This window comes from Festucalex cinctus, chromosome 1 (genome assembly GCF_051991245.1).
Source record: "Festucalex cinctus isolate MCC-2025b chromosome 1, RoL_Fcin_1.0, whole genome shotgun sequence".
Lineage (NCBI taxonomy): Eukaryota > Metazoa > Chordata > Actinopteri > Syngnathiformes > Syngnathidae > Festucalex > Festucalex cinctus.
The window spans coordinates 43,227,322-43,251,550 of record NC_135411.1 but is presented as its reverse complement, the minus strand read 5'-3'; the positions used below and the strand labels follow the sequence as shown (position 1 = coordinate 43,251,550).

Below are 24,229 nucleotides of genomic sequence, written 5' to 3'. Positions count from 1 at the left end.
CTACACAATCGCACCCGTCCACGGGAACGCGCAACCGAGGGGCACAAAGGTGGAAGCGCAAGCACTGGGATGCGGGCCACAAACCGGAACTGGAAACAAAGCTGATGTGTGAAAACCTGGAAGTTGTAAGTCCCGCATTTTCCGTGGCATATACACTATAGCATCTTGCTTTATTGACCAAAGAAACAAGATAAGGTGCTCATGCACCCCCGCACCCCCAATTAAGTCATTTTTGTAACAAATACTGCCCCAAATAAAATAAATACTGAACTAAATATGTACTGTATTGAGGGGGGCACTGTCGAGCCACGAACCAAGATGGCAGCTTAGAATAGATGCTCCTCCCACCCTACTAAAGTTTGTACAAAGTTCGGGTTATTTCTGCATGATGTGCAAACAAATGACAATCAAAGACTGCGATGGTAGCGTGCTCCGTGGCTCTCAGAGGCTTAAAACTACAGCTACAGACTAATGTGATAGCTGAAGATGCTAACGTTAAGGCCCACAGCATGCTGCTTTAGCTACAGTGCTTAGTGAACTGCAATCCCTTTGCGCGATTATCATCTCGATGAACACAAAAGTGAACACTAGTATCGATGGTTTCGGGGTAAAACTCGCTAAATTACAATATTCATGCTATTCGGGAATACATAAATCAAGGTCGCAAATTGACAATTTTTTGATATCACAAACAACTTGGATCCAAAATTAGATATTGTTGATTTATTTGCATACCATGTGTACGTTTTTTTTTGTGTGTGTGTGTGTGTAAGTTTGTGGTTAATTCACTCAGTTGAGTGGTTTGTTCTGTGTTTAAATTAAAAGCAAGAAACATTTTCAAAAGAATATGTACTGTATTCAGTGCAGCAGATTTCATTTGAGGACCTGCATCGTTTACAGTCACCTGCTACACGCCAGTTTTCATATGTTATTTTTGAGGAGGCATGCATGTGAGGATTTTCATTCATTCAGGTTATTTCATTCCCAGGGCACTGAATTGATCGCAAGTGAACTTTTCCAGTTTTCTTACAAGACATTTCACCTCTCATCCATGTAGGCTTCATCAGTTCATCGAGCAAGGCTTGCTGAGGACTGCTCTCGAACTTGTACAACACTTGTGCAGAGGATACATCTGAGCTCCTTTGATTTAAGTTGTAGAACCTGTAGAACAGGGGTGTCAAACATAAGGCCCGCCGGCCAGATCAGGCCCGCAAAGGGGTTTAATCCGGCCCGCAAGATGATTTTGTAAAGTTAAAAAAATAAATAAATAAAATGTAATGTCAGACTAATTCATCAGTTGGCCACAATTAAAATATATAAAATTTGTAGCTTCACAAGCAGTACTCAGAATAGCAATGCAACTTGTACAGGGAATCATCGTCCTGGATGTCATTATTTTACACACAACTTTAAGTTACAGTTTGTTTAATTATTATTATTTTTAATCATAGACCGACACACTTGTTCAATATGACAAATTCAATTACTGGTAACACAAATCGATATGACAAGGATTAGCGTCCTTATAACGGCATTAACTGCGCCACGCAATGCATTCTGGGAACAATATAAATATGCAAAACAGATCAATTTTAACACGTCCAGGACTCAGTGTTGCCGCGTTCCATTTGCATTTGTATTATTTTTGGACCAATATGATTATAGTTGAGCTCCGTCATTTAGGGCTGGCACACAAATAGTGAAAATCTGCGTATAATTGACGGCAATCATTTTTAAGTTGTATTCCGTTATTTTAGCGTTGTGGCCCACTTGCTAATATATTTTCCTCCATGCAGCCCCTGAGCTAACACGAGTTTGACACCCCTGCTGTAGAACCTTCTCAAATGCTGGATCCTTGCACCTCAATGCACGTTAAAGACAAGTGAGGCAACATCGGCGCAACTTCTGACTCACTTTCAATGTTTTGAGGAACAAGGAGCTAGGAATGTTGCAATTAAGAGACTTGAAATACATTGCTGTGTACATTTTTTATTTTTATTTTTTTGTTAAATCACCTGCTGTGTTATTTTTACGGCAAATGTATTAAGCTGGGGTGGCACGGTGGGTGACTGGTTAGCACGTCCGCCTCCCAGTTCTGAGGACTCCGGTTCGAGTCCAGGCTCCGGCCTTCCTGGGTGGAGTTTGTATGTTCTCCCCGTGCCCACGTGGGTCTTCTCCGGGTACTCCAGTCTCCTCCCACATTCCAAAGACATGCATGGCAGGTTAATTGGGTGCTCCGAATTGTCCCTAGGTGTGCTTGTGAGTGTGGATGGTTGTTCGTCTCTGTGTGCCCTGCGATTGGCTGGCAACCAGTCCAGGGTGTACCCCGTCTACTGCCCAAAGCCAGCTGAGATAGGCGCCAGCACCCCCCGCTACCCTTGTGAGGAATAAGCAGTCAAGAAAATGGATGTATTAAGCTGCACACCTTTCAAAAGTTTAACTTTTGTCTTGTCAGTCCACAGACTATTTTTCCAAATGTTGGGAACAATAAACCTGTTGAACCTGGTGAACATGATACAGGGGTGTGTGTGTGTGTGTGAGTGTGTGTGTGTGTGTGTGTGGGCGTGCACCTATACTCGCTTAAGTCCATTTCGGGGACACCATTCTGATACCCTACCTTTGAGGACACCACTTTCTGAATGTCTTAGAAAGATGCAAGTTGGTGTAATACAACACAAAAAAATCACAGAATGTAAAAATCACCTGGGAATTGAGCTTCCATCAAGATTTCACAGACCTGAATTTTTACCTTGAGATTGGGGACAGGGGAATTTTAATGTCCATTTTGGGGACCTCAGCAATACACGAATACACAAACTAATTCAAGTCACCTTTGAGGACCTTACCTTCCTTTGGGGACAAAGGTAAAAATACTATGTACATCATACATATTTAAGCATCCAGCAGTGAGAATCAATCTCAACACTGTTGAATACAGTATATGAAGGAGTTCACCTCTGAATGAAACCAAAATCACCTCAGACTGACAAGAAATGATCATTACATGTATAATCATTTCATGTTTTAAATGAGGGTGTGGCAATTTCCTCTGATGGCACCTTAAAAATCAACACCAAATACCTGCAAAAACAAAAAACATTTCCATAATAAAGACAATCAGTATGTTTCTATGCTTCCAGAATTGTGACCCAATTTCTTGACAGAAATGGTCTGTTGTGATTGTTTCTGCTGTATGTTGTTTTTAAAGTGATACTTTGCTAATATTGCTATTTTTAGTCAGATTTAATACTTTGCCTATCATGAATAACATTTTTAATGTACAGTTATTTGAAAATGCATTTAGTGAAATAACAGTATATTCAACACATACAACAAAGACATCGAACCAGTGTTGGAGGGATGCACTGTTAAAGAAGGAGGAAAAAAAACCCAACAAATTAGAATTTGGTGTCAGTTTATATTTAACAATATATACAACAACATAACAATATAACAATATAACAAGCAAAATATAACATTGGTGTACCAATACTATCCGAACAAGTGAGGAGAGTGCATCACTTATAGGAGGATTTCTTAAAATAACGAACCAAGAGACTTAGCATTTGGCAGAAGCCCTTCTCTTTAAGGTCGTAATGCGGTTTCTGACAAAGTTTTTGACACCAGTCCAAGTGCGATTTTTTAGGGCATGTGGTTCAGAATTAATACAGCGAAGGCAGTCCAACTTTTGTGGTACCTGGCATTTATGGATGAAGTGCATCATGTGCTTTTCGACAGCATATATTTCAGCATCGGTCCACTTACGTTTGGTGATGCCTCCTGTCATCTGGGAAACTCCCATATCTGTTAAAAGACAAACGCTGTCAAAAAATTTCAGTCCAAATTAAAAAAGTCAAAACATGACCTCTGCTCTTTTAGTTCCAATGTTGAATGCAAGTACGACATTGGTAAAGTAATACTGTTCCTTGTCTTCATAGGACCAAAGCTTAAAAATTAAATATACCTTTAAAATTTTAGCCTGGTCTATAGAGCGATGAGTGTTCACTCAAAGAATGCAAAGATGTAATCTCCCTTCTCCACGGGTTTTCATTTGAATAAAATGCAAAAATAGGCTTACTCGCCATTGTTAAGAAATGCAGCCACCGGTGGCCTAGTGTTGCACAGGATACCAGTATTAGTACCGTACCTCATTGTTTCAGTGTCAAAAACTGCTCGGTATCACTTTTTTTTTTTTTTTTTTTAAATAGCACCGGTATCTAAAATATATGTAGTCTACATTGTAGACATCAGTAAGTGGCACACCTCTTTAGTGCGTGAAGGCAGGAATATTGCTGCAAGCACTCCGTGACGTGCCAAGTGTTACATGGAGTTTTTTGCCTACATGGCCAACAGTCACAGCAAACCTGTAAGGCTTTTTTTAAGTTACTGTGGCTCGAGGCGAGGACAACTTCAATATGGCCAAGCACCTCGCTAATGGATGTGTCCCATTAAAAAACAAAAACAACAAAATTGTAACCACTGCCATTCTTATTTGAACTATTATTCTTATTATTGCAACACGGACCTATTATATGTTCCTTGTTTAAAAAAAAAAAAAAAAAAAAAAAAAAAAAAAAAAAAAAAAAATGAAAGAGTCTCTTGAATTTACAGAATACATACACGTAATGGTGCACGGTCAGTATTAGGGATGTTCGATACAATTTTTTTTCTCCAACTGATAATGATATCAAATATCGATACCACTAGTCAATAAAATTCCCCACCCATAAATGACAGATTATTTTAAAGAAAGACATCTATATCCCAATATATTATTTTTCCTTAAAATTGCATGAAGTTAATGGCAATTTTGTGTTCATATAATTTCTTGTCCCGTTTCGTAAAACGGCTGCAGGAGGGTGGCATTTAAATGTATCGGTCACCGCCGTGAGTACTGACACCTTAAAATAAGACTGGTATTGGCACCGATACCCGATATCAGTAGTCACCCATCATAGACAGTGGGATGCCACCTCTGTTTCAATTTGAGCCAGGAAAAACCCTGGTGTTGAGCTTAACTGCATTTTTGCTTTGTTCCTTGTTTCTGTAAATAACAGGAGAGTCAACTAAATTAAACCATGGTTACTGCAGTCTATCCATTATTTTCATAACCTTCCAAATGAACACCCATACTTATTTTACAGAACCTTACCTAGGAGAATCAATTACGTAGTATAGGCCAGTGAAAACCAAAATCAATTACGTAGTATAGGCCAGTGAAAAACAGTTTCTCTATCTAATTTTTGTTTGTACCTTCAATGAGAGTGGTCTTGGAAGAAGATGGAAGGGATGTTGCAGCCTCTTCCTCAACATCTGCTTCCCCTGTAGCTTCTGGGACTGTGAGATCACTTTCCTCATCGCTTGATTCCTCTGGGTCTTGTGTAGAGTCAACTTTTTCTGAAAATAGAGCAAAAACATTGAAGATTGTAGCTTTCAAAGAAGTGTTCTGTTAACGTGTGAGAGAACAAGCTAATTTAGCAGAAAGACAATCTTGACTTGGCAGCATTCACAATATGTTGTACCAATAAACACACATCCATACCTTGCGGGTCAATCTGAACGTCATCAAGGGTTTGACCTTTATACTGGGAGAGGGTTCCTTGCTCCACAGCTAACAACATTTTGCTCATTTTGGCAAGCTGTAGTGTTCCTTGTGGTAGTCGATAATACTGCCTGTGCACACGAATGTCATGTCCCAGAAAGTCCGCAAGTTGGTCTGCTTCATTTTCTTGAAGATTAAGAACCTGTGACATTGTAGCTATGTGCTTCCTGAGCCTTGTTGATGTTAAGGCCTCTGGATTTTTAGCACCACTCTCCTTTGCAAGCTTTTGGATGCACTCTCCCCCTCTGTAAGCAGTCATGGCTTCCGGTCTTCCAAACATGAATACATTTTCTTTTAAGACTCCACACATCTCACGGGTTTGAGCTAGGAGCTCCATGGCTGAGACCATTGATGGTTTTAGGAGCACAGGGACACCTCTTCCTCGTTTCCCCCTGATTTCTAATCTAGTGAAAAACTCGCACATCTTGTTCTCCAGAGGGGTGAGACAGGCTGCCATGTCCTCGTTATGTTCCAGCTCTTTCCTTTCTACGAAAGTAGACAGTTCCATTCTTGACACCTCTCCTTCTCTTCTTCTGTTGAAAATTATCACCTGAGCCAGTGTCACTTTCGCCAGTGCTGCATAATTACTCGCAGAAGGACAGAGTTTAAGCATTCTTTCTGCAACTTCTCTACTCTTTTCCACATGTTCGTCCAAAAGTTTGACATCTTCAGTGAAAGGTAAAATCTGTGGTGCATTCCACTTTGCCTCTGTCATTGTCGTCGTCGCACCTCTGCTAATCAATGCCTTCCATCTGAAATTTTTGATTGTCTTAAATTCTCTAGCATATTCCAACAAGCACTCATCTCTGTCAACTGAAGACAAACTATCACTTTCAATCAGCTCACTAAGTACACCCAGACTGTGACCAATTTTTAAGGCTAAGGAGGGTTTTTTGTATGTGTTGTTTTCCGAGTTGTGCCCAGCCAATACCTTCACTGCAGTTATCACACGATTAAAGTTTGCAGGATAGATGAGCTCCACTGCCTTGCGAATAGATGAATTCTTCCGGGCCTCTGTCAGCAGTCTACCAAGTTCTCTAAGTCTTTGCCTTATGTAGTCATGTCGGTTCTTTCTTGATCCATTTAGATCAAAGAGATGCTGTCCAAACTTTAAGAGTAGGTCGTCGTCATAGATCACACGAGTCACCTCATCGTAGATCATGCAGGAAAGTACAGTTTTTAATCCGTCACTAATTTCACATGCTACTGCAGTTTTTAATGCACATCTTGATTGAACTCGCTTTTTAGAAACACCTAATTCCTTCTCAGATTTTTTCTTGGCAGGACAGATTTTAATGTGCTTCCAGATTGTTTTCTTGGCATAGAGCCCTTGGCAATGAAAACAATGGATAAAATCGGAACCTTGTTTTCTTTCCCGAGGTCTATAGCAGGCCTGCAGATCTCCTTCTCCACTCCTCACAATAAGAGAATTGTGAGCATAATTTCCACGGCGTCGTAAAATATTCAACTCATCTCGTCTTGCCTGTGAATTCTTTGGATGCATGAATGCTTTCGCAACCTCTTCTTTATCTGCATGCTTAGCTTCTAGATGTCTTGCAATTTTTGATGAGGGCGTTAGACAATACAGACAGTAGTTCCGTTTATCATATACTCTCTTAATTTTAGAGTTTGAGGGTGGAGACACTTTGATAGATTCTGAAATACACTGGACTCTGCTTTTTTTCAGAGGACTTTGGTTTCTTGTCCCAGAGACCTTAAGTAGGCTCCTCTTCCTTGAAGTGTTTGTCTTTGTCTTCTCAGAGGTTTGAGCATCAATAGCTGAATTAGCCAAAGATGGGAAGACAGATGAAGATGATGTTTTCTCCAGTGGACACAAGTCTATGCTATCGTCAGAGTCGAACATATTTTGTTTTTCTGTTTCTGGAATATAATCTTTATCATCATAGTCTGTATCATCAGAGATCTCCGGTGATTCGTCCAAACATGTGGAAGACTGAAGAAAAGAAAAAGTGTACAGTTACCATAATGTATTGAGGAAAAACGTTTCTTTGTAAATCACATCTTTTTTTTTGTCTGTAGAATGTGAAAAAATAAGACATTCACATAAGGACATATATAAAGGCCAAACTACTCATGTCATTACAGATTAATATAAATTTTATCCTATTTTTTCACGCATGAAAATCTAACAGTGATAACTTGTATTTATTAACCTTACCTGAGGACTATTGGCAACATTTAGGATATCATCTGTGACTTCACATAATGGTGTCTGCTGAAATGACAAATACAAAAAATGATTACAAGAAAAAAAAAAAAAAAAAAAAAAAAAAAGAAAAAAAAATGCTAAAAATAATTTCACACTTAATTTTATAGGTGTTCAGGTGACTGCATCTATGGCAGGACATTTCAACTTAACATTGTCTATCCATAATTTTGGGGTCATTCAAAACAGCCAATTTGCCCTGACCTAATTGGTCCAGGCATTACTACAAACATACCAAACCATACTATTTGTTTGTTCAAATCACACCACACAAGGAACGTTATTACGATAGCCATGTGGACCGATAATTTTAGGGCCAATCAAAACAGAGAGACACGCACAATATGCCATAACCTAATTCACTAAAGGAATTTTTTGGGCTCCTCCACCCCACCACTTTTCAATACAATAATGACCTGTCAAATCTGTGTCTTTACAATTAATTTAAAAATACAACATGTTTTATCAAATTCAATTAACCATTCAGCCCTAATCAGTGCATGGTACAACGGTGTGGGAGAAACTGGATCTTACCTGAGGCCTGTCGCCAGCATCCATCCTGTCATCTCCCACCTCGAGAGGTGGTGTCTGCTGACAAAGATCAAACGTATAGGAATAAAAAACATGATAGAGAAAACAACATTACACAATGATATTTTTAGATAATTTTATATGCTTATATTTTACGGCTTCAGGTGACTGCGTTTGTTGCATTTTGGGACATTTTTTAGCGTCAAGCTAACTGGTCAAAGTTGAACGTGGACAATCCATACTTTTGGGGTCATTCAAACACTTCATGTCCAAGTCCAACTGAAAACAATACTGCAGCTATGGCTACCCATACTTTTTAAGTCATTTAAAACAAAGACACGCTTGATACTCAAATCATACTGGGGGACAGCAATTACGATAGGTGTGGCTTTTCATACTTTTCGGGTCATTAAAGACACAGATACACACTTGACACCAAAGCCTAATTGGGGACAGTCATTGTGACACCCCCGGTCTAGACATACTTTTGGGGTCATTTTACATATATGCACACACACTTGATACACAAGTCAGATTGGGGACAGTCCTAACTCTTGTAGCTATAGCGATCCATACTTTTGGGGTCATTCAAAAGACACTAGCACACACACTTGATACCCAAGTCAAATTGGGGACAGGCATCACTATTGTAGCTTTAGCGATCCATACTTTTGGGGTCATTCAAAAGACACTAGCACACACACTTGATACCCAAGTCAAATTGGGGACAGGCATCACTATTGTAGCTATAGCGATCCATACTTTTGGGGTCATTCAAAATACACTAGCACACACACTTAACACCCAAACCTAACTGGGGACAGTCACTGTAATAGCTATATCTATCCATACTTTTGGGGTCATTCAAAACACACTAGCACATACACTTGATACCCAAGTCAAATTGGGGACAGGCATCACTATTGTAGCTTTAGCGATCCATACTTTTGGGGTCATTCAAAAGACACTAGCACACACACTTGATACCCAAGTCAAATTGGGGACAGGCATCACTATTGTAGCTATAGCGATCCATACTTTTGGGGTCATTCAAAATACACTAGCACACACACTTAACACCCAAACCTAACTGGGGACAGTCACTGTAATAGCTATATCTATCCATACTTTTGGGGTCATTCAAAACACACTAGCACATACACTTGATACCCAAGTCAAATTGGGGACAGTTATCACTACAGTAGCTATGGTGATCCATACTTTTGGGGTCATTCAAAACACACAAGCACACACAATTAACACCCAAACCTAAATGGGGATTGTCATTGTGATAGCTACGCCCATCCATAATTTTGGGGCCATTTTAAACAAACTGAGGAACACACTTGCTACTCATGGCATGGAATGTATCACCTGCAAAAAGTTGGGGAACACTGTATATCCATTATTTTTGGGGGGGTGAAATGCAATTAGATCATTTTCCACACTCGTTCAGCCCTAACTACAACACGAAAAATCAGTTTAGCCGAAAACAATACATGAAACAGCAGTTTTAGAAACTGGATCTTACCTGACATCTGTCGCCAGCACTCATGTCTTCAGCAACTTCAAGAGATGGTGTCTGCTCAAACAAGAATAGACAATATGGAAAACATGACGGAGCAACCCTAACATGGCACAATACGATACTTAGGCTGCTTTTGGGTCTATTCATAACGAGAGAAATTTTCATGACCTAATCTGGGACAGTTGTGTGAATATAGGTCGAAAACGTTTTGCAAGTCATTGTATTTGTTTATACGTTAATACAATGCTCCAACTACATTTGAGCTGTGGTTTCGTAAAAACAAACAATTCCCCCTATATTAAATGATAGAAGCAGTGTGTAGTAGAACCTGTATTTTACCTTAGGTCTTTTGCTAGCACTCGTGTCTTCAGCGGCCTCAAGTGATGGTGTCTGCTCAAAGACGAAAAGAAAGTATATGGAGAACGTGAGAGCAATCATAACATAGCACAATTAGAGAGATATATAGGTCGAAAAATATTTGCAAATCCTGTTGTATTTGTTTACAATGCCCCAACTACTTTTGAGTCGGGGTTTTGTAAAAACACACAATTTCCCCTATATTAAATGATAGAAGCTGTGTCAAGTAGAACCTGTATTTTACCTTAGGTCTTTTGCTTGAACTCGTGTGTGCAGCGGCCTCAAGTGATGGTGTCTGCTCAATGACGAAAAGAAAATACATGGAAAACGTGAGAGCAATCATAACACAGCACAATAAGATACATACTTTTGGGTCTATTCAAAAGAAGACAGACAAATTATCACCTAATCGGGGACAGTTACAGGTCGCAAAAAGATTTGCAAATCATATTGTATTTGTTTACAATGCACCAACTACTTTTGAGTTGGAATTTCGTAAAAACACACACAATTTTGCCTATATTAAATGATAGAAGCAGTGTGTAGTAGAACCTGTATTTTACCTTAGGTCTTTTGCTCGCACTCATGTCTTCAGCGGCCTCAAGTGATGGTGTCTGCTCAAAGAGGAAAAAAGAATATATGGAAAACGTGATAGAGCAATTATAACATGGCACAATAAGATACATATATATAGGTCGAAAACGATTTGCAAACCATATTGTATTTGTTTACAATGCCCCAATTACTTTTGAGTTGGGGTTTCGTAAAAACACACACAATTTCGCCTATATTAAATGATAGAAGCAGTGTGTAGTAGAACCTGTATTTTACCTTAGGTCTTTTGTTCGCACTCGTGTCTTCAGCGGCCTCAAGTGATGGTGTCTGTTCAAACAGGAAAAGAGAATATATGGAAAACATGATAGAGCAACCATAACATGGCACAATAAGATACCGGTACATATATATAGGGCGAAAAAGATTTGTAAATCCTATTGTATTTGTTCACAATGCCCCAACTACTTTTGAGTTGGAGTTTCGTCAAAACACACAATTTTCCCTATATTAAATGATAGAAGCTGTGTCAAGTAGAACCTGTATTTTACCTTAGGTCTTTTGCTTGAACTCGTGTGTGCAGCGGCCTCAAGTGATGGTGTCTGCTCAATGACGAAAAGAAAATACATGGAAAACGTGAGAGCAATCATAACACAGCACAATAAGATACATACTTTTGGGTCTATTCAAAAGAAGACAGACAAATTATCACCTAATCGGGGACAGTTACAGGTCGCAAAAAGATTTGCAAATCATATTGTATTTGTTTACAATGCACCAACTACTTTTGAGTTGGAATTTCGTAAAAACACACACAATTTTGCCTATATTAAATGATAGAAGCAGTGTGTAGTAGAACCTGTATTTTACCTTAGGTCTTTTGCTAGCACTCGTGTCTTCAGCGGCCTCAAGTGATGGTGTCTGCTCAAAGAGGAAAAGACAATATATGGAAACCATGATAGAGCAATCATAACATGGCACAATAAGATACCAGTACATATCTAGGTCAAAAAAGATTTGTAAATCCTATTGTACTTGTTTACAATGCCCCAACTACTTTTGAGTTGGGGTTTCGTAAAAACACACACAATTTCCCCTATATTAAATGATAGAAGCAGTGTAGTAGAACCTGTATTTCACCTTAGGTCTTTTGCTTGCATTCGTGTCTTCAGCGGCCTCAAGTGATGGTGTCTGCTCAAAGAGGAAAAGACAATATATGGAAAACATGATAGCACAAACATAACATGAATAAGTTACAAGATGACATAAATGACCCAATACCTTTTTGCGCCAAGGCCAGTCTGAATTTCCGTAGTTATACGACAATTCTTCACCTGGAGCGATGTCTCGGATTGCAAAAAGGCAAAGATGTGGCAAACCACCAACTTCAATAACCTTCATCTTGCAGTTTGGCTTTATGTGGTTGTCATTTACGAGCCTTCCCAATGACTGGTCTTCATCTGATGCATCAAGACTGGAGGGGGGGAGGGAAATAAGAGTGGAAGCTGCCTGCCCAGTATAGATATGATTCAAATGGAAAAGGGAAGTCTAGAGTTTGAAGTTTTATCTAACGGCTGAGCAAAGGCATAGATCATGCCTGATCTATGCATTACGTAGTACTCATTCATAGCGAATGTTGACTACACATCTGTGTTTGTTTTTTTTGTCCATAAACATTCCAAACAACTCAACTCAAGTTCAGATAGAGAAATACTTACCACCAACCTTTACCTCTCCAGTTGAAATAAAATAGGAAGACTGCTTCTTGTTCATTACGCTCCAAATTTTGCTCAAGACCTTGTTCACAAAGCTTTCCACGGTACTCCAGCACAAATTCTTCTTTGGTAAAAGTCTGTGTAGCAACCACACCTCGACCTTGAGGAGAGGCGAGAAAAAAATAAAAATAATCTAATCAACAGTAGTCGTAATTAGTCGACTAATCAGAACATACAGCATTTTGCACCAACAAGCAAATGCGCTTTTTAAAACCATCATTAGTTAACAATTTGAATTCTTTAAAAGTATAGACAAATAATGAAGATAATTAAGATTATATACATTGAACTTTGATTAGATTTTGCAGCTTGTACCATCATTCCTGACATGTTTATTAAAGATGGAGACAAACTGATGACAAAACTGTGACTTTAGATTTTTTTTTTGGCTGTAAATATTTTGAAATTGAACCAAAACTATGCAGACTGGCACCAATACTGTGAAACTGTACATGACTATCACGATACCAGAAACATGCTTTTTAAATGCTGCCATGAAAGGAAGGTGTGAATCGTATTAAGTATTTTAGTTGATATTTGCCCTTTAGCTTCTGACTCAGTTGTTAACATGGGTTAGCGCTAAAGACTAAAATAATCTATTCAGAAAATACTAATTTAATATATATTTTAACCCTATTTTATATTGTGATATACAGTGGTCCATCCCTACTTCGCAGTTCACTTATTGTTGATTCACTCTATCGCAGATTTTTACCACCAATTTCAATGGTGAGTACCCCATAAAATTATTTATGCTGCTATTTGTCCTTTTTTGTATGAGTAAATATAGACAGCGCTTTCTTGTATTTAACACAATCTATGACACTTTTAATCAAAATATATAATATTTGGTAAATTAAGAAACCTGTCATGACAGGTTTAAAAAAAAAAAGTTAACATTTTACTTTTTAATTCTTAGCAAGTCAGTGTCGAGCTATTTTTATAACAGGTCAAAGTTTTTCATACGTGTCACTTTATTTAACCACTACGACCTCGAGGAAATTCACCACACCCGTAACAAGTGAGGGAACACTGTATACCATTAGCATAGGGCTGCAATTGATATCGTAATGTGAATTTTTCCCCATATCAAATGGTGTTTCCAAACAAAATACACAAGTACTGAATTAGTGTTGCCTCTGATAACAAGATCGACTCAAAGATCAATGCTACTTTTGATACTTCATTTGATGTGCTGTATTTGCATCATCATAAAGAAAAGCGGTGGTATTAATCAGCACACACACAAGGAGCAAAGTGGCAAAATCTCCACACAGCAAAACAAAATGTACACACAAGTCACATTTTGATCTAAAATCTATTAGTGGCCACCAAAATGAATCTGTAGCAGCCTACTACAGATGCATGTATGTGGAAAACATGTCTTAATTTGCAGTTGGTTAATTGCAGCTATGAGAGCCATTCATATCATGCACATAAACAAAGATCAAATTAATGTCTTGAAAAATGTATACTCACCTTTGAATGGGTTAATGAAGGACTCTCTAAGTCCCATCTTATCCTTTTCCAATAGTACATGCTGCTCAGCATCTTTTTGTGGAGTGACCCGATTCCTCCGCCTTTGCACTGTTCTTCCATTGTTTGCCATCTTTCTATGGCAAAGAGGGTTTTGGTTATCAAGGCGGATTATGTAACTCACTCTGAACATTATCTTAAAAAGTCTACATAAACATATCCAAAATTACACACTCATAGTTCCACACCTCATGCTTTAGAGACTGCAGCTACACATTTGTTTCCCATTATGAACACATTTACCAATTAATGTCATCTTCTAGGTGAATGGCAGTTAGTCCAAGAAGTAAAATGGATGAAACTTAACCACAGGGAGTAGACAGAGATTTGTGTGTCATTCGGGCCCCCCCAAATCCAATTTAAGAGACACACCAATACAGTAAATACTATATGTGTATCATACATACAGCCAAACGTTTTTGCCACGTGACATTCATCAGAAATCTAGCCGACCGCTCCAGTGAGAGAGACCACTGTGCGTATGCACCTTTTTGGCACAATACAAAAGGAGAAGAGGTAATTAAGCCACAATGAGCATTAACGATGTCAGCCATTATTTTACCCAGTTCATCTACTGTTCTGTCTTTCTGGGGTTAAAGACTTCTACACTCTGCCCTGGTATTATCCACGAAGTCAAAATGTGTCCATATGTGCGTCTTTTTCTGTCGCTCATTTTGTAAAACAACGTGTCATCAGCTTGACTTGACTTGACTTCGTGTTCACTCCTTTCTCTCTTGCGCTTCCCTGCATATAAATTGCACCCCCACGTGAGGTGTCCTCCCGCCCCCTACAATTGACCAATTACGAGCGTGCATGGTAAAGAGCAAGCTGGAACTGGAGCTTCGACTAATTAGGGCATGAGGCCAGTTTGAGGTAACTTCCCCACCGCCAACCTGGCCAGTACGGAATGAACGAGAAGAGAGAAACTTCCCCTCCCCCCCTCCTTGGCCACTGGCCAGTAGCGAGTGAGTGAACGAGAAAGAGGCTACAGGCAGAAGCCTACTGTCCACCTGTTCGCAAACGACATCAGTAATGCTGAGACGGTTCGCATAACAAAATATATGCGTTACTAGAGGCATATTTTTGACCAAAAATTTGTTCGTAATTTAAAAACTTAATTTAAAAAAAAAAAAAAAAAAAAGTGCTGGCCAGTACGGAATGAACGAGAAGAGAGAAACTTCCCCTCCCCCTCCTTGGCCACTGGCCAGTAGCGAGTGAGTGAACGAGAAAAAGAGGCTACACGCAGAAGCCTACTGTCGTTCACCTGTTCGCAAACGACATCAGTAATGCTGAGACGGTTTGCATAACAAAATATATGCGTCACTAGAGGCATATCTTCGACCAAAAATTTGTTCGTAATTAAAAAAAAAAAAAAAAGTGCTGGCCAGTACGGAATGAACGAGAAGAGAGAAACTTCCCCTCCCCCCCTCCTTGGCCACTGGCCAGTAGCGAGTGAGTGAACGAGAAAAAGAGGCTACACGCAGAAGCCTACTGTCGTTCACCTGTTCGCAAACTACATCAGCAATGCTGAGACGGTTTGCATAACAAAATATATGCGTCACTAGAGTCATATTTTCGACCAAAAATTTGTTTGGAATTAAAAAAGCTAATTAAAGAAAAAAAAAGCGGGGTGGGTGGGTGGGGGGTAGTTTGTTTGGGGGGGAATTTTTCGTAACTGGAGATTCCGCTGCATTTTAGGACAAGGCTTGTTAGCGCAAGCCTAATGAGTTTGAAATTTCCTCTAACTTAGCGAGGTCAAGGCTGCAAGCTCCAGTCAGCAGTATGCCAACAAACAACGTGCAATGTCTTAGGTTACTGAAAAATATCTAGCGCCCTCGAATTTACAGGCATATCAGTCAGTATATGGAAAATGCTGCTCAAAAAGCGATCGTTTTAAAATACTTAAGACAGTTTAGTAGCCTACCTTCGAACAGAACGGCGCCAACTCCAAGACTAACGCGAAGTCCAGCTTTCCCGCGACTACACAGGAAATGACGTCGACAAAATGGGGCGGGTCACACTTTTTTGTCACCTGACATGCACAATATGCGCAACAGTTAATATAATAAATGAATAAAAGGTATTTTGATTTTATCTTTAAAGGAAAATAAGTGTAGGCATTGTTTGATAGTTATTTTAATTTGCATTTCTTATCTCTGCTCCGCTGCATGTAAATGTACATGGGTAATTTTCTAATTTCACCATATGTGTTCATGTTATTTTGTTGAAATGTTTCTTCTTCCTGACATGTATATGATGATATATTGTTTGTCTTTAGTGAAGCATAAACTAACCTACAGTATACCAATTTTGGTCATATCACCCGGCCCTAATAAATAATAATGACAGCTAATTCATCATCTATCCATTTTCATGCACAATATTCAGAATTCCACTTTTAGCACAACAAATTTAAGATTTTATTCATCACACTCCATTGACGAAACACATTATTTTTGTCAATACAGTGAGTAAACGTTAAGCAGATTTTGTCACAGATTTTGTCTTCTATAACTCCATAATCTACTGGCAGAGACATGCAAAACCTGCCAATTATCTGTTGTTTGCACCGAATAATCAGTTTATTTTTCATACAGCACTATGCACCTTATATGATAGTGTAGATTGGATATTAATCATAACGGATGGTAAAATTCGGTCCTTGACTAACAGTAGGCCCTACTTAAAGCTACTCCAACTAAAGTGAGACTACTTAAAGTGTAGCTGACACGCAAGCTACGTATCGTGGCCTAATTATCACTTGATCAATCATTTGCAATGTCAGAAACCTGAATGTAGCATATTTTTTAATCAACTTATCCAGGCCTGGACTGGCCATCTGGCATACTGGGCACATGCCCGGTGGGCCTATTGGGGCTGATGCAGTGCTTTTTAATTATTATTTTCCTACTTTTTACACCAAGAGGCTGGCCCACAATTTAGAGGGACCAGTCTGTTAGTTAAGTTCGAATACAGATAGCCAACTGAAACATCATCAATAAACATCAGTGGCAAAACTACATTAGGCAGGAGGCCGGTGGGCCTAAGTCAAAATGTCAGGGCCTATTTTATTTTTTGTGCCAGTCCAGCTCTAGACTTATCTATCATTAAACATTGTTTCTTAACATACAGTTAGCAATTTGTAATCACAGGTGTCTTACCTTTTAATGGTTTGTTGCTTCTGGCGTCCTCTTCTCGTGTCATGAAAGTTTCCTGTAAACTACATGCATTGAACCCTGGGAGCGGAGAGAGGGGTGCATGCAGGTATGGCAGGCTTTCTGTCCATATCAAAATTTTATAAATCGATATTTGGTTGCTTGTTGATGTTGGAATATTTTAGTGGTAATATTCATGTTAAAATGGCATATCTTGCATTCAGTCATTCGTGAGCTATTTGAACAGCACAACACTGAGACCACAGACCATGGTCAAAATCTGTGGATAAGTGGTTCGGATCATTGAGTGTCAAGGGGGGTCCCCTAGTGCAAGACCACATCTGGACAGACGACTATGCTGTTGTTAGATGTTGACATTCCTATTCTAATTGTTCTTACTAAGTCAGATTGTCCCATCACTGGTCAGCTATTTTTAGACAGGCCAGTGGAATATTCTTGTCTTGAGAACTAGCTCATGTTTTCACATACACATTGTTGTGTTTCAATTTTGTTTGAGTTGGTTTTGTTTTATTTTGGTAAGTGTCTTATGTTCCTGTGGTTCCCCTGTCTCGTTATGTCTGATTAGGTCCACCTGTGTGTCATTCCCCTTCCCAGTGTGTGTTGACCAATCAACGCCCTCTCCCTAGTGTGTTCCCCAGGTGTTTCTCATTAGTGTTGGTGTATTTAGGCTGTTGGTTTTGTCTTGTCTGTGTGGGATCATTGTCTATGTCAGGGCTTCATGGTGAAGTTTGTTTAAGTGGTGGGCTGTTGGGGTTGTCTATGCTGAAGTTGTTTGTTAATTGAGTCTCCCTCAAGACTCCGCCAGTCTGTCTTCCTCATGTCCATACCAAATCATGCCCAGTCTTCTCAGGTTCCATCCAGTCAAAGTTATTCTCATATCTGTTTGTCTCCCGGCCAAGTTTCTCTACCTTTGGGTCTATCCACCACAGCCAAATTCCACAGTTCATGACACAATTAGCCCACCAACAAGGACCCGGTGGAAGCCTCAAAACCCCATTCCGGCTTCAAGCCCCTGTCCCGGCACTTTGGCGGTTTCCAGCCCCCGTCCCGGCGCCTATGCACTCCCTGGCTGTTCGCCTGTGCCTCGGCCGCCTCTTGACGCTTCTCCTGAGCCACGGCCGCCTCTTGACTCTTCTCCTGAACCACACCCGCCCCAGGATGCTTCGCCTGTGCCGCTGCTGCCGCTACAGCCCCAGGACGTTCCTGGCCGACGCAGCCCCCCAGCCTCTCAGTTCCTGGCCGACGCAGCCCCCCAGCCTCTCAGTTCCTGGCCGACGCAGCCCCCCAGCCTCTCAGTTCCTGGCCGACGCAGCCCCCCAGCCTCTCAGTTCCTGGCTGACGCAGCCCCCGGCCTCTCTGTCCCTGGTGGATTGCCGCCGTCCCAGGTCCCCCCGTTGGGGCCGGTTGCTGCAGTCTCCTTGTCTCAGCTGCCGCAGCCCCAAGTTTATTCGTCTCCGCTGCCGCAGCCCCAAGTTTATTCGTCTCGGCTGCTGCAGCCCCAAATTCCTTCGTCTCTGCCACAATCTCCAGCCCAGGGTCTAACCCCAGGAGGCACGAGTACGGCGGATGATCCCGGATCCAGTGTCTGCCGGCGCAAGCGATGAGCCCACCGCAAGGTCCTTGGTGGGGTCAGGGGTCCATACTGAAGTTTAAGTGTCGTTCTGTTGTTTTTTGTCTATGCCAAGGTTGTTTGTTAATCTAGTTCACCACGTCTACTCCTGTCTCCATGTTAATCCAAGTCTGTCCATGTCTCAAGTCTCCACGATTACTCAAGTGTCTCCCCGTTTCCGCCAAGTGTCTCCCTCCCTGTCCCTGCCAAATCTGTCCACGTTCCATCCAGTCAATAAAGTTATTCTCATTTCTGTTTGTCTCCTTGCCATGTTTTACTGCCTTTGGATCTATCCACCACACACAATTAATGACACGTCAGTTTGTTTGTTTTTTGCATGTCTCTTTTAACTTCCCTCCATCACCTGGCTCTCCTTTTCCTCCTTGTAACTGCTCTGCAGACAAGGGGGGAATATAATTGGATACAATTAACTTCAAAGTGGCAGTTTGTTGCCTCAACTCTGCAAGTAGCCAAGCATTTGGCCCTGCTTACACGTCCCCTCAAAAAAAGGGAAAAGGGCTCATTATTGACAGTCTTACCCGTTATTGATGCATGTTATGGAAACAATGGCTTGAATATTTCTTGACAATATGTGACCTCAATATTCTAAACATGATGTTCTTATTAATTTTACATTTGTGAAATATGAGTTATGAATCAAAATCCATCCGTTTTTATCTATCTCAGCGGGTGGCCATTTTGCCACTTGCTGTTGACTGAAGATAACATCACAGTTGCTCGGGGCTCAGGCAATGACCAGTCACAGCTCACCTGTTTTCTAAAGTTGTGCTGTGATTGGTTATTAGTTGTAAACTGAATAACATTATTGTTTTTCACTTGAGAGCAAGTGGCAAACTATCTGCTTTGTGATATTAATAAAAACTGCTGGATTTGGCTGGTTATATTCCACTCATGCAATATTAACCAAAATACCATATTTAGTACTTAGGGTGGGAGGAAAGATACACGGAAAGTTTGCATTGTACTTGTAAAAAAAAAAAAAAAAAGTGTACAGTACATGTTTTGATGCCAGCATGTCTGACGGATCTGTTCGAAAATAGCTCACCAGTGATTGGACACTGTGTCTTGACTGATGACTGAAGTCGTTGCATTTGTATTGCTGTTGCTGCTATCACAGACTGTTCAGGACCTAGGCTTGGAAAACCCTTGTAGTCTTCTTTTCCCGCCAAATCTAAATGATATTGATTCACGTACCCTACAAGTTGCTCCACCGGAACCATTGTGTGTTCTGGGTTTTAGCACTCTATTCAAAATTAGGTGTTTAGAAGGTCACACTAAAGTCACACAGGGCCTCTCAACCGCCTCTTTGTTAGTGTGTTTAGACCTCGTTGCTCGGCCCTGCAACCAGAGGTACCTACTTTCCACATACTGCATGTTAAAGGCGACCCCTACTTCATCGTGTACCCAAAATTTCAGCCTCCACGATAAAGCCTAAGAGTAACAAAGGTCGTGCCAAAGTCACAGAGGCCACCCGGTTTGAAATAGTGCGTGTATGAACATGTATGGTAGATGCTTGTGCCAACCTTTCCATTGCGTTGGAGCATCGTCATTTGGCTCCACCAGCAGCAAGAGTATGTCAGAGCTGGAATCCTGTACATTTATCCTGGGTGTCCACCCACTTCTCCAAGGTCAAAGGTCAAAGGCATCACATCAAAATCACGAGAGCTCCCTTTTCAATGAAGGCGCCGGGTGCTTTGCCAATGCATCAAGACTTATTAGCACTTAATTAAGTCCATTTCCACTTATGTCGAAGCTAGGTGTACGGCATATACCCATTTCTTTTTCAGTGCGTTTTGCGTCAGCCAGACCCACCCTCCACTGCCTCTCATTGGTTTGCCTGGTACTCAGTGTCTTATTGGTAAGTTAAAGGCATGAGGACTGATGAGACAATCAGAGGGCGTAGGAGTATGTTATCTTAACGTTAGTAACTTTGACCTAAACTAGCTGAATTAGGGTAAAGTTGGGAACCCACATAATTGTTCGCTTTCAGGAATTGTATAATTAACCCAGTTTGCAAAGACTTTTTATGCCAGACTGTAATGTTAGATGAATGAAAGTAATAAATGCCCAGAAGGACCAGTGATTATCTCAGTTTCTTTTTTTTCTTATTTTTATGAAAATAAGAAAAATAAAATATTTAGACCAGTTTAAACAATGTTAGCCAAGTTACTCTGAAACTTGATGTCAACTAATTCATGACATAGTTTAATTTTATATTAGATAACACATTATTCAAGTTTTCCTCATAATAAATACATTTTTAATGACAAACTGCTCCTAATCAAGGCATGATAATTTTATTATTGTGACTGGAGTAATTGGAAACAATGGCGTTTTACATGTCACCTGTTACTTACATGTCTTTTGTCACCATTTCTAAAACACCACCATTGCTGAGTTAGGGCCCAAACCCACTTCTATTCTTTTTCTTCCATAATTAAATTATGTTACACCTGCTGTAACACTCGAACGTTCAAATTTGACGTATGACAGAACTGGCCCACCCGCCATCGGATGTCCCGGGTTTCATCCCTGGACTCCAAATGTAGGGATCGGGGAGGTCACGCCCAAGTGGCACAGGACCTTCCTGGTGGCACTTTACCAGTGTCCTGACCCTCGTCGCTCGGTCCCGCCACCAGCAGGGCACCTGATTATTTCGTATGAATAAGCCATACCCAACCCCATCGTGTATATCATATTTTAAACCACTAGTACAACCGGAAAGATCCCAAAGGTCGCGTAGTGAAAGAGGAGTAAATCCTACAACATAACTTGGGAACACATGATCGTAGCTCTAACCCATGAGCCCTTGTTGAGTTGGGCTCAACCAGGGCTTCGATGAGATGTCTTACTGGCACTGCTGCAGCAAGCTGCTGCCAAGCTAGGGCCCCAAAACCCTTCTATTGTTCTTTTCCCGCCAAAATAATGTCACTTTTGGGGACCTAGCACACATTCCCGCCAAAAATCATAGTTACACACAAATTGAATATGGTAAATGTCACTTTTGGGGACCTATACCACACACTTCCACAAGGGGCAATGTAGAGTACACACAGATTGAATGGGGGGAGCATACACAAACACACAGAAAAAATGTTAAAAGTAGTTTTTGGGGACAGGTCGAGATTTTTGGAGAGAACACTAATTTGACCATGCTAAATGCAACTACAGTGTCATCTAATTGGGGACAGTGGTTTTGGTCCCCAAAAGTTTTAGTGTCCCCAATCAACTGGTGTGTGAACGCATGAAAGTCCCCAATCTGGACGTAAGTAAGGACATTGCGGGGGTGAGCGCGTGCGTGTGTGTGTGTGTGTGTGTGTGGTTTGGATATCGGCCATTGATGCCATGTTTGTATCAGGTCTGTGCTATTGCTGAATCATGGACAACGGCCTTAATTGAGCCCAATGAGGTCTCCAGTTGTTTGGATAAGATAACACAATATAACTTTTATTAGTCCCACAATAGGTACATTTGCATCAATATACTTCAAGGTGTTTTTGTGACCTCCTGGACGAGTTGTTTTCGAACTCTTGGTATAATCTTTTAGTTTGCCGATCACTAATGTAATGTTCATCACTTTTCACAGTTGTTTTTTTTTTTTTTTTGCATTAATGGCTCTAACTGTGGTTTGCCGGAGTACCAAAACCTCGGAAATGTAGTGTCACCCTTTTCCATACTGATAGATTTCAATCAGATTGTTTTGGATTGGGGCACAATGTGTGTGTGTGTGTGTGTGTGTGTGTTTTTTTTTGTTTTTTTTGCTAGTTTGTTTTAGATCTTGTAGTCAACTTTACTCTGCCTACCGTTTTGAAGTGAGAAATGAAAGTGAAATGGGAGTCATCCTTTGAAACTGTCAAGATGAAGCACATTTTACATACGCCAGCTGTCAAAGCTAAATGCACATGCACTGCCTCACTGTCATTTCAAAGGATTATCAATATATTTTGAATTCTAGAAAGAATAATAGAACCATATTGTATGCATGACGTTTTGATTCATTAGCCTGGTTTACGTGGAGACTTTTTAGTCCTGATTGAAATCATTCCGAATGAAGATCTCTGGTCACCTGTTTACATGTGACGTGATCCATTCCGATCTGCCGTCTATATGCTCCCCCGTTTAATCGGATAAGCCCCACGGCAGCCGCGTGACGCACGGACATTGATCACGTGATTTATCAAGATGGAGCACAGTAGTTGTGATAGTGGTAACACTTTTATTGAGGCAACATCTTGATAAAAACAAGTTCTCCCTTCGCAGACAAGCTCTGGGAAGACACTGCCATTTTAGTGGGTGGAAACGATGACGTCATGACGCAATTACGTCCAGACAGAGCATGTGCGTTGCCGCACACAGCCCAGCCATTCCGAATGAAGTGTATAAATGACGCTCGTTCGGATTGACGAAAGGAATATACCACCTCCGAATGAAATTCCATTCGAATTCAGCCTTTTCATTCCTATTGGATTCAGTCTAATTGGAATACATGGCTCCATGTAAACCAGGCTATTCAGAATCACAGGAGTGGTATATTCCTTTCATCAAACCTAACAAGTGTCATATATACACTTCATTCGGAATGGCGAGGCTGCGTCGGGCATGCACATGCTCTGTCTTGACGTAAATGCATCATGACGTCATCGTTTCCACCCACTAAAATGGCGGCGACTCCCCAGAGCTTGTCTGCGAGGGGAGAACTTGTTTTTAAGTACTTGAAACTTGTTTTTATCAAGATGTTGCTTCAATAAATGTGTTAACACTATCACAACTACTGTGCTAAATGACGAATTAACTCCATCTTGATAAATCACGTGATCAATGTCTGTGCGTCCCGCGGCTGCCGCGGGGCTGATCCGATCAAATGGGGGAGCATATAAACAGCAAATGGGAATGGATCATGTCACATGTAAACAGATGACCAGATATCTTCATTCGAAATGATTTCAAACCAAATGACTAAAAAGTCTCCATGTAAACCCGGCTATGAGAGAATTGTTTTTGGTCTGAGGGGGAAATTTGGCTTTAATGTGCTTAAAATGCATGTTAAAAGAAAACAATTCAGCAATCTCAGCAAAGCAAGGCGCAGATGAAAAAAACACGCGTTTCCTAGGATAAAATACTTTTCCTGTGTTTCGAAGAATTAGGGTGCATTCAGACCAGAAAAGTCATTTAGTCCGCTTGTTTGGTCTGGATCAAAAGCGGACTTTCTTTTTTTTCCGTTTGGTGCAGTTCATATTCACACTGTGCTTTTCGCAAGTGGACTATATTGCGCAATCACATCGACCCGCGTCACGATCTGTGCTCCCATTGGACGA

At 40.6% G+C, this 24,229-nt stretch overlaps 2 protein-coding genes across 19 annotated transcripts in view; one reads left to right on the top strand and one right to left on the bottom strand.

Annotated features, from left to right (window-relative positions):
* Window positions 1–24,229, top strand: part of astn1 (astrotactin 1) — a 372,478-nt gene that overhangs the window by 226,680 nt on the left and 121,569 nt on the right. The window lies entirely within an intron of this gene.
* Window positions 3,405–22,183, bottom strand: LOC144030332 (uncharacterized). Of its 12 annotated transcripts, none has more exons than XM_077536594.1 (18): window positions 17,270–22,183; window positions 16,033–16,140; window positions 14,052–14,185; window positions 12,516–12,672; window positions 12,079–12,271; window positions 11,938–11,988; window positions 11,668–11,718; window positions 11,349–11,399; window positions 11,077–11,127; window positions 10,809–10,859; window positions 10,490–10,540; window positions 10,228–10,278; window positions 9,892–9,942; window positions 8,364–8,420; window positions 7,782–7,838; window positions 5,543–7,556; window positions 5,254–5,397; window positions 3,405–3,804 (listed from the first exon to the last, which is right to left on the bottom strand). In XM_077536594.1, exons 3-18 carry the CDS (start codon window positions 14,179–14,181, stop codon window positions 3,560–3,562), a joined length of 3,405 nt encoding a protein of 1,134 aa, XP_077392720.1. In that variant the 5' UTR covers window positions 14,182–14,185; window positions 16,033–16,140; window positions 17,270–22,183; the 3' UTR covers window positions 3,405–3,559. The 12 variants fall into 12 exon arrangements, with proteins under 12 accessions (XP_077392720.1, XP_077392729.1, XP_077392679.1 ...); XM_077536603.1 differs by having other exon boundaries at window positions 14,052–14,181; XM_077536553.1 differs by having other exon boundaries at window positions 14,052–16,140.